Below are 15,323 nucleotides of genomic sequence, written 5' to 3'. Positions count from 1 at the left end.
TCAGGCAGCCATTCCTTAAGATTTTCTAGAACTTACAGCTCCAGAAAAAAAATTTGACCACTGCACTTTTTTTCTTTCCTTTCCAAAAAAGTTGAAAAGGTTTTGAATGAGGAACAGAAGCGTTCAAGTTGCAGTGGTCTCTTCATTTTTACCCTTCTGTTCCTCACTCAAAACGTTCCTTTTCAACCTTTTTGGAAAGGAAAGAAAAAGTGCAGTGGTCTCTTCATTTTTTCCAGAGCTGTATTTCTTAGCAGACAATGGCCACATTGACAAATTGTGGATACAAATTTTTTTTTACACAAATGCTTATCTGATACAGGATTACAGGCACAAAGTAACAGTTACTTTTTTTTATTTGGATGAAGTGTTCCAACAAAGTGGGGTGGGTTATTAGGTTTGAGCTTTGAAACATATATTGTCTTCGGATAGGGTCTATACAGTAGCAATAGAATGTCGTCATCTATGGTCAATACAACCCCAATGATATGGGGAGACCACAGCCTCCAGAACAGTCAAACTCTGGCGGGAAACAACTCCGCCCTGTTATACACGCACAAAATGACTGCATACATTGCCTTTGTTCTGATGGAACTGTAAACAATGCATAGCAATCAATGTCCTCACATTATCAGATGGAATGCTATATACAGTTCACATGTGAACCATTTAATTTAACCCTACTCAATGTACAGTACATATTATTTCCTTTAATTACTTAAATTATAAATCTTCTCAGATTTAACAAAGTCAACTGATGGGATTGCTGTTAGCAACAAACCTGACGTTAAACAGGTACGTACATCTGGACACATTTCCAATACTGAAAATCACATAACGAAACATCACAGATGTGCACACACAAAACCAGAACTTTTTTCTTTTCGCCCAAGAATGAAGACGTCAATATGGCCTTTGAGGCACAGAATAAATAGTATGTGGTTGACAGAGTAAACTCGGCCGACCCAGGTAAAGCAGGTGACCGGTAGGAACGGGTGAAAACGTCACTCAAACAGCAGGTCCTCGTCGGTTTCCTCCGTGAGCATGTTGGACGGCTCGGCGATGGGGCCCAGCAGGGCCAGACGGGCGGCTATCTCCTTCTCGGTCCTCTCCCTCATCTGTTTCTTCTTCTCCTGGATCTTCTTCAGCCTGGCGAGGTAGCACACACCAGACAAAGTTACAGAGTTTGAAGGACGAAGGGAGATGAAGAGGAGGGGGGGGGGGGGTTTGTAACTGACCTGTAGAACTCCTCTCGTTCTCTCTCATCCAGCTCTGTTATGATGTAGCTGAGGGTGCGCTCAATGCGGGGGATGATCACTGGGGACAACAAACCACACCTCTTCACTCTCTGCCAAGCATCTCCATTGACATCTCTGCCTAGCATCTCCATCGTGGATCATCCTAACACCTCATTGCTGGTATGTAGCTACATTTTTTGGCATGTGGTCTAAGGGTCGACTCACCGTGCTCGATGGCATTCACACGGCGATTGGTGATCTTGATGGCCTGATCCAGTGTGACAAAGGAAGTCTGTCGATCAAACAGGGAGACAATGAGACTTTTTGCAACAGTTTTATCTCCCGGGTCAGGCACTTTTTTTTTTTTTTTAAATGTGCAAAGAGAAAACACCTAGGTGACCATGAGTGCCCCCCACCTGTAAAGAGGCCAACTCCACTAGCAGTTCCACGGCTTTAGCATAGTTCCTCTTCAGCCTGGACACCTGCTCTCCTCCCCTGGCCAGACCTGTCAGCTCATAACCTAAAAAGGCAAGAATGGAGAGTAGGAAAGCATACATTGAGAGGTAATTATTCAACAGAAGGGCATAAAGTAGATGAAGTTTCCCTACAGTGGCTCATGACTGTAGCCCAACCAATATTGAAGAAAATGTGATCATATAATATATGCCATTTAGCTCACAACTTTATTCCCTTAGCTGGGAATTATACTAATATACAATTCCAATTCAATTACATTCCCAAGATAAAATCTATTTACAATTCAAATACAATTATGATTCCATACTCCAACTTAAAAGATCTGAGAAATGTGCTTTGAATTCAGTTCTTCATTTCATGTGTGAATTCAGGAATTTGGCATTTCAAATTGAAGGTCCTCAACCCTGTGGGATCAAATGGTATGCATGACTCACTGTCCCCTCCTTCCTGGTAGTGCTCAAACACAGGTAGAGTGACACCTGTTGGGGGCAGGAGAATCACAGGTAAACATTCAAGTGAGACATGATGTTATTGCTTTCAAAAGATACTGAGAAGTCTAAATGTGCTGACCCGCAACATTGTCCTTCTTAGCCCGAACCTTGACCTGGGCCTTGTTCACATTCTGGATGACAGTGGTGCTGTGCAAACACGAAAAAGAACATGGCCAAAATATGAAAATCAGGAGAAACATTAAAACCTCAAATGGTTTATGATGAGGACCATTTGCTCACCTGAAGTCGCCAGCAGCAAATTTTGCCTCAGCTAAAGAGAAGGCCGCCTCCCTCATCACTTCACCCATCAAGGTCTTTGTCTGTAAACCCGGAGAATAATGTTTGAAACACGGAAACAGAACTACTATGATATACAGTATATTCCCATTCACATTGATGGTCTGCTGTGTGGGTGGGTCGGTGAACCCTCTTGAATTACCTCAATGATCTTGCGTAGGATTTGGCGGAAGCGCATAGACAGGGCATCAGCCTTCTTCTTCAGTAGGTTTCTCCCAGTCTGGGCCCCCTTCAGACGGGCCTTCATAATGGTCTGGGCCCTTCACAGACAAGGGATATGAGAGAGGACTTCCAATAAACATGAATGGACAATCATTTATGTTGAAATATATTGGTATTGGTGCTTTTATGCAGTTTACAAAAATTACAAAGATCTGCTAATCATAGTGATGTTCAAAAGAAATTAACACAGCAAGTAGTTTGACATGGCATATTATGTGCCTAAAGAACTAGAAATGCATTGCAGTAGTGCCATATACTGTGACTAAATAACAAGCACTCACTGGAAATTATGGACGTTCATCACATGACAAAATGCCAGTCCATATTAGTTAGTTTCCTCTTTTACATGTTCATTGTGAAATAAATATAACAATGATTGACAATGCATAGCTTCTACGAATAACCAACACCACTGCAAATTCTCAATGGACTAGTATTGTGATCATTCATTAATAATGTTTTTTTTCTATTATATTCTAGTCCCAATTGGTTGTATATAATTACCGTTACGTTTTCACTCAACTTACTGATATGTCAAGTAAAATATTATGTTATATCCTTAATATGTAATGTAACAACTGACCCAACTAAACTGCTACTGTAGACGTACACATCCTGGAGCACAATAAGTATCTAGATTATTGAAAATACCTGCAGTAGGTACACCACACTAACTACCTAAGGAATGTCAAATTGTGCTAACTAGCAAGCTTGCTAACTTCACCTAGTCTATTTAGCTAACGCAATACTTACATTCTTGAAGGGAATATGTCGATCCTCTCTTTTCCTGACATCGTGCCCTGCTTTGTTTGGAAACAGTATTATTTACGTAAAATCCGTATGAACTACGTTTAGATGATGAGATAACTAGAAATGTAAATGTCACACTTCTTATTGTATTCGGAGAATCTTTTTGTAACCGATGTCGTGATCTTCATAACATCTAGCGCGATCGAGCTAGCTACAGCGAAACAGTCAGCTGGCTAGTAGTCATGTGATTTTCTTGTCAGTCGCTGTTGCATCCTGGTTGGGGTCTCCCTAAAACCACTGCATTTCATCCAAGGAACCGTGTTATCTCAGCGTGTAACCATAGAAAAAACGAACGACCCTTTTGGTGAACTGAATCGCATCCATGAATGGAAAAGTTCCTCTTCTTAATTTTCTTCATATGTAAGCTCAAACAACGATTATTTGCAGATGATGTGAAAGCGTATTACCTAAAGATTTTACATTTGAGATTCCCACTTTTTTCATAGTTTATGTGCTATTTATAATCATTCAAAATGAAGAGCCTTTAGAGAGCCAAATGAGCCGGCTCACCAAAAATACTCTGAATGCTCGTCGCTACGATGTATCCAGTATAAGCCACGCCCACTACGTTTCAAGTCGGGCGAAATGGCATGTTTTTAGGGAAACCTATTGCAGTTGCGCGTCTAAACTGCGGCGCGTTCTCTTCCGGGTCGAAAAACTTGCACACCGATGAAGTTTTAGCAATCGGGCCCAATTGGATACGTATTTACTAGAAAACGTGAATGTTTATAACAAAACAAAAGACTTTAAAAAATATTATTTTGTAACCCTACGATACAGGTAAGATTCCGACTCGCAAATACAACAGCTGTTGCCAGGGATCCAAAATACGGGAATTGGCTAGTTAGCAGCCACTACCAGGTGATGCTAACGTTAGCTAGCTAAGGGGGGCATGTGCCGCATGTGTAACTAATGTGTTAGCTGGGTGGCTACCTAGCTAAAATATCCGTTTTGTGTGTTGATCAATGTAGATGTGTTGACATCTAAATAATTGTCAACGCATCCACAACGTGGCTACACGTGTTTTCATTGAACTGTAAGTAACATCATCAAGTAACCGTTAGATAGCCATCTGACAATGACGTTGATTGAGTCCACTACCGTTAAAAGGATACGTGACAAGATGACTGACCTTTGGTTCAGAAAGAATTAAGCATCACCTTATTACACCGACCTGTACAAAGAACATCGTCCACGTAATTTTTTTCCATAACGTAACCAACAATGAATGAAATAAAAAATAAACTTAACGGTATATATCTACAGTAGGTAGGCTAAATTACGTATATACCTAATAAAGAGTAGGGCCACCCGTTCTCTTCGTATCAGCTCCAATCTTTCATCGTCCTAAACTGTGTGTAGAGAGAAATTGGACAGTTCTTCAACAAGGAAAGCCTCCAGTTCTATGAGGGATGAAGGAGGTGGACATCCACTTAGGGCTGCGCTACTCAACTTCCCTTAAATGTTCTATAATGTTCAGATCTGGTGATAGGGGAGGCCATGGAAGATGTTTAATGTCATCCTGGTGACCATAAACCACTTTTGAATTCATTTAGCATTCTGTTTGGGGCCATTATCACCCTGGAATATTGAAACATCATGAGAAAAGTGTTTGCTACGCAGGGTCCTGTAAAGTTTCTTTATATTCATTGTCTGTTATAAAACCGTGCATGGCAGTGGACCCAGTGCCTCCCACGAGATAGCTGCCCAAACCATTCCCCATAGCACTTGGCAGCCGACATTGTGGTCTGAAGGCGTCCTTTGGCTTTCTCCTTAAACCCATCCTGAAGTAGTAAATGGGGTGAAAGACACAAGATAATATTATTAATGTTTTCCGCTGCTCAGGGTCCAGGTTTTGTGATCCTTACTCCAAGTCATGGGTCTTGTGCACTGGCCTTGGACACAAGTGGTTTCCAAATGGCAGCCCTGCGATAACTTCTAGCTTTGTGAAGCTCACAACATACAGTTTTTGTGAGAGTGGGTCACAGAGGTGTTGATTCAAGTCTGTGGTAATTGTTTAACCTGTGCTTTTGGGGCATTGTGCAACTATGCTGTCAGTCCTGTCCGTCTCCCTATTTGTCAGCTTCGACTTGTAGCCTTTGTTGCAATTTGTCCATGTTCGGCATATGCTGTCATGATTTGTGACACTGTTCCTCATGACACATTGAATCATTTTGAAGTTTTTGTGACCTGCAGCAGATTGTGATTTGTTACTTCAAATAGTTATTTCCCATGTATTATTTCCTTTAATATGTATCATGCAAATCAAGAGTATTCCATGCTTTGTCCTGGGTAATACCCGATGTGACTGTTTTACAATGTATTTACCATTGCCCTCTTTTCAACTTAATGGTCTCTCATTCGGTTGCTCTCAAGTTTAATCAAAGCTTGTCATCAATGTGCATATCTCAACAGATTCAAATGTCTCTATCATATTGTCCTGTTTTCTCCCTCCCAGTGATGCCGAACCTTAGCTGTAGGTTCTACCAGCACCGGTTCCCTGAGGTGGAAGATGTAGTTATGGTGAACGTGCGCTCCATCGCAGAGATGGGCGCCTATGTCAGCCTGCTCGAGTACAACAACATTGAGGGAATGATCTTGCTGAGCGAGTTGTCACGCCGACGTATCCGCTCAATCAACAAGCTCATTAGGATCGGACGCAATGAGTGTGTGGTGGTCATCAGAGTGGACAAAGAGAAGGGTGAGGCGGGGTTTGAGGGTGCCCACTCAATTAAATGAACTGTGTGTGAATATGAATATGCATAGTGGTGTGTCCAGTCAATAACAGGTGAAACTTGTGAGGACCAAAACCCTTTTTTGAAATTAAAAAAGTTCTCTGAAATGTAGCCCATGTTTCTATTGTCAACTCTCTGCAGGGTACATTGATTTATCAAAGAGAAGAGTGTCGCCAGAGGAAGCAATCAAATGTGAAGACAAATTCACCAAATCTAAAACCGTAAGTCGGGTTCACCATCAACACTCAGCCACGTGCCGGAGGATGCTGTAATATACAAAACTCTATTTATCATTCCATTCCACCGATGTCATGAAGTCTTAGGCATTTGTGTAGCCTGGTCCTATGTCTGTTTTGGCCGGGTCGCTAGCTGCTAGCGTTGCCAGACGACAGCGACAGACAATAGGACTCGGTGAGGAAGCACAAACGAGGCCGTATTCACCAAGCATCTCAGACTAGGAGCGCTGGTCTAGGATCAGTTTTGCCTTCTGGATAAGTGTGTTCACTCACACGGACCGCGGGCACCTGATCCTAGATCAGCACTCGTACCCTGCGATGCTTGACGAATGTGATATCGAGTTGAAATGTCTTATGGTGTGGCGTGGCAGGTGTACAGTATCCTTCGACACGTGGCTGAGGTGCTGGAGTACACTAAGGATGAGCAGCTGGAGAGTCTGTTCACACGCACCGCCTGGGTGTTTGACGAGAAGTACAAGCGCCCAGGATATGGCGCCTACGACGTCTTCAAACAGGCTGTGTCGTAAGTATCCCGACTCTTCCTAGCCTGTACGTTGGAGATATACGGTATGTGTGCCCGTTTCGCGTGACTTCGTCAAACAAAGCTAAGCAAAGCTGTTTGGGACTGGCTTGGTTACGGATCGACCGTAGCGGCTGGACCCATACTGGAACCATCCTGGAGCATGGAACGGGAAAAGGAACTGGTCCATGTCAGCAGAGTATAAACTGGAACAGCCCAATAGTGTGAGCTTTAGGCAATGCACAGTGAGAATTAGATCTGAAAATAAAGTTCAGGCAAATAAAGAAGGGGTTGTGAAATAGTTTTTTAGAGTAGTGTTTGCGTTCGTTTCCTCATTATTTAGTCAGCTGTCCTCAAGCATTTGCCTTTTTAGTAGCGGTGGCACTATGCTGAATTGTTGCTGGGGAAAAAATTCCACTCCAAGAAGATTCATATTTAAACATAAATTTTTTCGTAAAGTTGCACTTTCAAGATTTAACAATTACAGTGTGATTGGATTTATTACACGATCCCTGTCCAAATCTAATGAGCACTAGCAACTTAACAGCAATAATATCAAAATGTGCTTACTTTGTTAGATATGTTACTTACGCTCACATTTTCAATGTGCTCCACTTTATGTAAAGTATTATTGTAATAGTAATACCTTTTAGATTTTTCCAATGTTTTTAGTCCACCATGCAAATCTGAAATGTTTTTATCATCTAAGATTGTGTGTGTGTATATATATACACACTCACCTAAAGGATTATTAGGAACACCTGTTCAATTTCTCATGAATGCAATTATCTAAACAACCTATCACATGGCAGTTGCTTCAGTGCATTTAGGGGTGTGGTCCTGGTGAAGACAATCTCCTGAACTCCAAACTGAATGTCAGAATGGGAAAGAAAGATGATTTAAGCAATTTTGAGCGTGGCATGGTTGTTGGTGCCAGGCGGGCCGGTCTGAGTATTTCACAATCTGCTCAGTTACTGGGATTTTCACGCACAACCATTTCTAGGGTTTACCAAGAATGGTGTGAAAAGGGAAAAACGTCCAGTATGCTGCAGTCCTGTGGGTGAAAATGCCTTGTTGATGCTAGAGGTCAGAGGAGAATGGGCCGAATGATTCAAGCTGATAGAAGAGCAACTTTGACTGAAATAACCACTCATTACAACCGAGGTATGCAGCAAAGCATTTGTGAAGCCACAACACGCACAACCTTGAGGCGGTTGGGCTACAACAGCAGAAGACTCCACCGGGTACCACTCATCTCCACTACAAATAGCAAAAAGAGGCTACAATTTGCACCAGCTCACCAAAATTGGACAGTTGAAGACTGGAAGAATGTTGCCTGGTCTGATGAGTCTCGATTTCTGTTAAGACATTCGGATGGTAGAGTCAGAATTTGGTGTAAACAGAATGAGAACATGGATCCATCATGCCTTGTTACTACTGTGCAGGCTGGTGGTGGTGGTGTAATGGTGTGGGGGATATTTTCTTGGCACACTTTAGGCCCCTTAGTGCCAATTGGGCATCGTTTAAATGCCACGGCCTACCTGAGCATTGTTTCTGACCATGTCCATCCCTTTATGACCACCATGTACCCATCCTCTGATGGCTACTTCCAGCAGGAAAATGCACCATGTCACAAAGCTCTAATCATTTCAAATTGGTTTCTTGAACATGACAATGAGTTCACTGTACTGAAATGGCCCCCACAGTCACCAGATCTCAACCCAATAGAGCATCTTTGGGATGTCGTGGAACGGGAGCCAACATTTCTAAAGAATGCTTTCAGCACCTTGTTGAATCAATGCCACGTAGAATTAAGGCAGTTCTGAAGGCGAAAGGGGGTCAAACAGTATTAGTATGGTGTTCCTAATAATCCTTTAGGTGTGTGTGTGTGTGTGTGTGTGTGTCAAATTATTTTTTTTTACTATTAAAGTCCGCTGTGTTCCCCATGGGGCTGGCCGGGCTCAGCCGGAAGGAGCGACGTGGGGCCGCCTTCCCGTGCGTAGAGGATCGGGCGGCATTCGAAGGCGGGGGCCTAAGGCAGCCCGATCCCTGGACACGGAAACTAGCTCTAGGGACGTGGAACGTCACCTCTCTGGCAGGGAAGGAGCCTGAGATCGTGCGAGAGGTTGAGAGGTTCCAACTAGAGGTAGTCAGGATCACCTCTACGCACGGCTTGGGCTCTGGAACCACACTCCTTGATAGAACACCAACGAACACCATGTTCAAGCATAAGGGTGTCCATCAGTGCACGTGGCACCAGGCCACGTTTCATCTGACCTGCGGCCGTATGTCTTGGACACTCTGGTGAAGAGAGGGGCAGAGCTGTCAACTGATCACCACCTGGTGGTGAGTTGGATCCGATGGTGGGGGAGGAAGCTGGACAGACTCTGCAAGCCCAAGCGTACTGTAAGGGTCTGCTGGGAACGTCTGGCCGAGTCTCCTGTCAGAGAGATCTTTAACTCCCACCTCCGGCAGAGCTTCGACTGGATCCCGAGGGAGGCTGGAGATATTGAGTCCGAGTAGACCATGTTCTCCACCGCCATTGTCGAAGCGGCCGCTCAGAGTTGTGGCCGTAAGGTCTCCGGTGCCTGTCGAGGCGGCAATCCCCGAACCCGGTGGTGGACACCGGAAGTAAGGGATGCCGTCAAGCTGAAGGAGTTCTATCAGGCCTGGTTGGCTTGTGGGACTCCTGAGGCAGCTGACGGGTACCGGCAGGCCAAGCGGACTGCAGCCCGGGTGGTTGTAGAGGCAAAAACTCGGGAGCCCTGGGAGGAGTTCGGTGAGGCCATGGAGAGATTCTGGCAAACCGTCCGGCGCCTCAGGAGAGGGAAACGGTGCCCTACCAACGCTGTTTACAGTAGAGGTGGGCAGCTGTTGACCTCAACTGGGGATGTCGTCGGGCGGTGGAAGGAGTACTTCCTCAATCCCGCAGTCACGTCTTCCATTGAGGAAGCAGAGGATGAGGGCTCATAGGTGGACTCGTCCATCACCCGGGCTGAAGTCACAGAGGTAGTCAAGAAACTCCTCGGTGGCAAGGCACCGGGGGTGGATGAGATCCGCCCTGAGTACCTCAAGTCTCTGGATGTTGTGGGGCTGTCTTGGTTGACACGCCTGTGAAACATCGCATGGCGGTCGGGGACAGTGCCTCTGGGATGGCAGACCGGGGTGGTGGTCCCTCTTTTTAAGAAGGGGGACCGGAGGGTGTGTTCCAACTATAGGGGATCACACTTCTCAGCCTCCCCGGGAAAGTCTATGCCAGGGTACTGGAGAGGAGAATACGGCCGATAGTAGAACCTCGGATTCAGGAGGAACAGTGTGGTTTTCGTCCGGGCCGTGGAACACTGGACCAGCTCTATACCCTCTACGGGGTGTTGGAGGGTTCATGGGAGTTTGCCCAACCAATCCACATGTGTTTGGTGGATTTGGAGAAGGCATTCGACTGTGTCCCTCGCGGCATCCTGTGGAGAGTGCTTCGGGAATATGGGGTCCTGGGTCCTTTGCTAAGGGCTGTCAGGTCCCTGTATGACCGAAGCAGGAGCTTGGTCCGCATTGCCGACAGTAAGTCAGACTTGTTCCCAGTGCATGTTGGACTCCGGCAGGGCTGCCCTTTGTCGCCGGTTCTGTTCGTAATTTTTATGGACAGAATTTCTAGGCGCAGCCAGGGGCCGGAGGGTGTCAGGTTTGGGGACCACACGATTTCATCTCTGCTCTTTGCGGATGATGTTGTCTTGTTGGCCCCTTCAAACCAGGACCTTCAGCATGCACTGGGACGGTTTGCAGCCGAGTGTGAAGCGGTGGGGATGAGAATCAGTACCTCCAAATCCGAGGCCATGGTCCTCAATCGGAAAAGGGTGGCTTGCCCACTTCAGGTTGGTGGAGAGTGCCTGCCTCAAGTGGAGGAGTTTTTAGGGGTATTTAGGGGTCTTGTTCACGAGTGAGGGAAGGATGGAACGGGAGATTGACAGACGGATCGGTGCAGCTTCTGCAGTAATGCGATCGATGTATCGGTCTGTCGTGGTGAAGAAAGAGCTGAGCCGTAAGGCGAAGCTCTCGATTTTCCGGACAATCTACGTTCCTACTCTCACCTATGGTCATGAGCTTTGGGTCATGACCGAAAGGACAAGATCCCGGATACAGGCGGCCGAAATGAGCTTTCTCCGCAGGGTGGCTGGGAGATCCCTTAGGGTGAGAAGCTCGGTCACCCGGGAGGAGCTCAGAGTAGAGCCGCTGCTCCTCCACATCGAGAGGGGTCAGCTGAGGTGGCTTGGGCATCTGTTTCGGATGCCTCCCGGAATGCTTTCCTGGGAAGGTGTTCCGGTCCCGTCCCACCGGGAGGAGACCCCGGGAAGACCTAGGACACGCTGGAGGGACTATGTCTCCCGGCTGGCCTGGGAACGCCTCGGTGTCCCCCCGGAAGAGCTGGAGGAAGTGTCTACGGAGAGGGATGTCTGGGCATCTCTGCTTAGACTGCTGCCCCCTCGCGACCCGGCCCCGGATAAGCGGATGATGATGATGATGATGATGATGATGATGATTAAAGTATGCAGTGAAACGTTATACATAAAATGTTTCACTGCAGACTTTCATTGTGAAGGGAAATACGAAAGCAGGAAGTCGAATCTCTAATGTTGCCTGCTTGACGCTAATCAATTAAAGTAGATTTTAGTGTTGACAGCTAGCGAGCTTCTTACCTTCGGTTTTCTCTAGGACGATGGCTACCCGCTTTAAATCAGTGTGACCGTTACTTACTGACAGTTAAACAATTGTGCAAGTGCACAGATTCTACCAGTTACGTATCTCTGACCTCACTCGCTAGCTTGACACTGAACGTCGGGTGCGGGACGTTGTTCTGCTCTGATGCTTGTGCCACAATGAACTGTGCTCAGCTTGATAAAAAAAAAAAAAAAACGTATTTCATAAAAATATTTGGTTTTTCTTTGGCTGTACATCACAATTTCGCTGCGACGGAGCGCAGCTCTGATTACAATAAAAGGGAACCCCTGGAGTTTATTCACCACCATTTCTGCATTACCTAGAAAACCCACTTTCTCACAGCCAAGCAGGCAATTTGTAAACATTCTCCTCTGGAAATAAGCGTTCTGTACTGTGTACACAATGTTTTCTAATCTTACCAGCCTACCATTTTGTTAGAAAAATGTTGGTTTGTCTAAAGAACCTGCTCTCTGCCTCTTCGACCTGTATAACATGCTTTATGCTTTATGGTTTCTGTGACAGTAACCCACATAGTGCCATATGAATGTGATAACACTGACCAAAACAAAATTGGTGAAACATTCTAGCTAGCTGTTACCATAGAAACCAGGTTAACAGCTAGCTAGAATCTTTGTTTGACAAACTGATTTGGTGGAGTAGCCTAGTATAGAGGTTGAGGTAGATTTTTAAAAACGTCTTGTTTTTAAAAATCTTGTTTATTGTTTTTCAAGCCAGCAAATTAGTTTGGACTTTCAGTAAACGTTAATGTTTCACATCCCCTTTCTGTCCTAATGTAGTTCATGTGGTCCACACCAAGCTTAGTATTTTCCCAATGACAAAAAGGTGTTTTGGCCCTCAAGTGCTAGAGTTGACCAGTCCTGATGTAGCCCTTTCTGCCTTTTGTGCAATACTGTCACTGCAGATTGACACATTTAAATAATTGCTCTAACCTTTCCTCTTGCGCGGTTTCCTCATTATACTCATGCCTGGACAGATGATCGGCCTGTCTGTGTTTTCTCACTGTACTCTGTTGTCCTGTTTGTTATTAGCATGATCTGTATTTCAGATCCTGGGTAATCTGGTACCACCCAGATATGTGAGGATATCTAGTGCTGAACCAGCTTTATCTACCCCCTGATTCTGTTGTGCAAAACACTGTAGCTTAGATGCTTGACACTGGGCTTTAGGGATTATTGTATGGTTTATGTATTATACATATTTTTCATTTAGCTTTTGATGCTACCCGCATACCACTGATCTCTCACTCTGCCCAGCCACATTCCTTTGTCACCACTGAAGAAGAAAATCCAAGAGGAAGCAGTGCATGCTCATAGTGTTACTGTTCTCCTAGGGACCCTGCCATTCTGGATGGGCTGGACCTGACGGAGGAGGAGAGGGCGGTGCTCATTGACAACATCAACAGGCGACTTACTCCACAGGCTGTCAAAATCCGTGCAGGTCAGAGACCACAGCACATTTGATTTTCAGTGCATTCAAGATTAATACACAGTTGTTAAGGAGGATCTGTGGGGGGGGGTGGGTGGGGGGGGGGGTCGTCTATGTATAAATGTGTAGAGAGTATTAGGTTAGAGCCGGTTATAGTGGGACGTGCTGGAAAGTGTTCCAACCAAAGCGGTCTTCTTCAGGCATTGGTTATTTGTTGACCGGAGGGACCTGCAGAGGTTTATATTTCCATATTTGATGTGTGGAATTGAATGAACGGGTGGAGAAAAAAGGTGGAATGTTTATGACTATTGAACTTCAAGGTTGGAAGTGTTTGGGTTAAAACTGTTTCAGCATAACATTTTTACCATTTTCCTTGCAGACATTGAGGTGGCATGCTATGGATATGAAGGCATTGACGCTGTTAAAGATGCCCTGCGAGCAGGGCTTAGCTGCTCGACAGAGGCCATGCCCATCAAGGTATGTTTTTTTTCTACAGTATTTTACTCTTTGTATATTTGTGGTTGAACCCAGGTTTCTCATCAGTGTTACATGACTGCTTAAGTGTGACATTTGAGTTATTAGGCATTTCATTTTTTGTTATCCAGAGCAACACAGTGTAACCCTTCACATTTCTGGGTGATGAGTTACTGGTCGGATTCTTTTGCATAACTACTCATCTGCCACCTGTGTTCTACACCTAGATAAATCTGATAGCACCGCCACGCTATGTAATGACCACAACCACTTTGGAGCGCACAGAGGGCCTTTCGGTCCTCAACCAGGCCATGGCAGCCATCAAGGAGAGGATCGAGGAGAAGAGGGGGGTCTTCAACATCCAGATGGAGGTGAGTCTGAAGATCTAGATAGGAAAATAGAGATGGTTGGTCTCAGATTGCCAATATTGTAAGAGCTGGGCTGTCTCTGAGGCCTTTGCTGCAAATTAGGTGTGTGTTGTCTTTTGGAATGATTTGTGGTTGTTTAATCTTCCTTCAATTGAATGCACTGATGTTAAGTCCCTGGCCTGTGTAAGGTTGTCTGCTAGATAACAAAATGTGGTATAATGTTCTTGTTATGCCCTGTTAGGCAAAGGTGGTAACAGACACGGATGAGACCGAGCTGGCACGTCAGCTGGAGAGGCTAGAGCGGGAGAACGCAGAGGTGGATGGAGACGATGAGGATGGAGAGATGGAGGCTAAAGCCGAGGACTAGTCATTCTGCCCTAAAAGCAGCACCACCATTGGGGAGAAAATTATGGACAGACCTGGCCATAGTCACAGTCCAACAGATGTGTAACCCATTACATAAATATGTTTTTACTGGCCACTGTCCTTAATGGTCAACTCAGAGGGTTTTCTCAGAACATGGAGAAACACATTACTATCCTCTCAATTCTAGAAAAGAGAATATGTTTAAACACAATCAACAAGACATACCAGTAAGTAACCATTTTGCAACAGTGACACCAATTTGGATTGATTTTTCCCATATACGCAGAGAACTGTTTACAAGCAGTGGCCTTTTACTTTATACTGGCAAAAGAGCCCTAGTGTCTTGAGTTTCAGTTGTCATGGCAATTTCCTTTTGCTAGTCACAGAAGGTGATGCAAGGGAAGCAGCGTAGGATCAAAACCACAATGTATCATGGGTATATTGTGACTGGCTGTCTGATCTACAAATGAGTGTATTTATAATCTGATCTGATTTGTAGATCAGCCAGCCTTTGCCTGTTGTCACTGATCCTCTTTCAACAGGGCTAATGACTGCAGACTGACTCATTATTTGTAGATCAGTCTTAATTTACCCATGATACATTTCAGTTTTGATTCTCATTAAACACAGCCACAGGCTCTTCTGTGTCTGAAACTGTTTTGGGTGACTTCTGTGCCGTTCCTCTTCCAGTTGTATGGATTTTTACTGGCAGGATTTTGCTTGTGTAGTTCACATAATATCAATAAAGTTCTGGAAGTTTTGATCTCAACAGTTTTATTATTGGTAAATGTGCGGAGGTGGGTATGAATTGCAGCTGTGGTGTGTGTGGGCGGGAGCTACATTTAATGAGGGGTTGACATGACCAAGGGTATAAGTGATTGTCCCATGTCTCCCTGGCATAGAGGTACTTCCTTACCCATGACATATCATTAT

The 15,323-nt window shown here is 45.0% G+C and overlaps 2 protein-coding genes across 2 annotated transcripts; one reads left to right on the top strand and one right to left on the bottom strand.

Annotated features, from left to right (window-relative positions):
- Nucleotides 1-336: 336 nt before the first annotated feature.
- On the bottom strand, nucleotides 337-3,672 carry atp6v1d (ATPase H+ transporting V1 subunit D). Its single transcript, NM_001303873.1, is given in 9 exon segments — nucleotides 337-1,146; nucleotides 1,236-1,314; nucleotides 1,461-1,527; nucleotides 1,652-1,755; nucleotides 2,147-2,191; nucleotides 2,283-2,350; nucleotides 2,444-2,523; nucleotides 2,643-2,760; nucleotides 3,476-3,672. Coding segments are annotated over 9 exon segments (747 nt in total). The 5' UTR covers nucleotides 3,517-3,672; the 3' UTR covers nucleotides 337-1,001.
- A 482-nt stretch (nucleotides 3,673-4,154) lies between these two features.
- eif2s1b (eukaryotic translation initiation factor 2, subunit 1 alpha b) lies at nucleotides 4,155-15,159 on the top strand. Its single transcript, XM_010882522.5, has 8 exons — nucleotides 4,155-4,312; nucleotides 5,991-6,233; nucleotides 6,409-6,488; nucleotides 6,875-7,026; nucleotides 13,088-13,194; nucleotides 13,562-13,659; nucleotides 13,884-14,027; nucleotides 14,266-15,159. The coding sequence occupies exons 2-8, from the start codon at nucleotides 5,993-5,995 to the stop codon at nucleotides 14,389-14,391; spliced, it is 948 nt and encodes a 315-aa protein (XP_010880824.1). The 5' UTR covers nucleotides 4,155-4,312; nucleotides 5,991-5,992; the 3' UTR covers nucleotides 14,392-15,159.
- The last annotated feature ends 164 nt before the right edge of the window (nucleotides 15,160-15,323 follow it).

Source organism: Esox lucius, chromosome 18 (genome assembly GCF_011004845.1).
Source record: "Esox lucius isolate fEsoLuc1 chromosome 18, fEsoLuc1.pri, whole genome shotgun sequence".
Lineage (NCBI taxonomy): Eukaryota > Metazoa > Chordata > Actinopteri > Esociformes > Esocidae > Esox > Esox lucius.
Note: the sequence above shows the minus strand (reverse complement) of the source record. Positions and strands in the feature narration are given on the sequence as shown.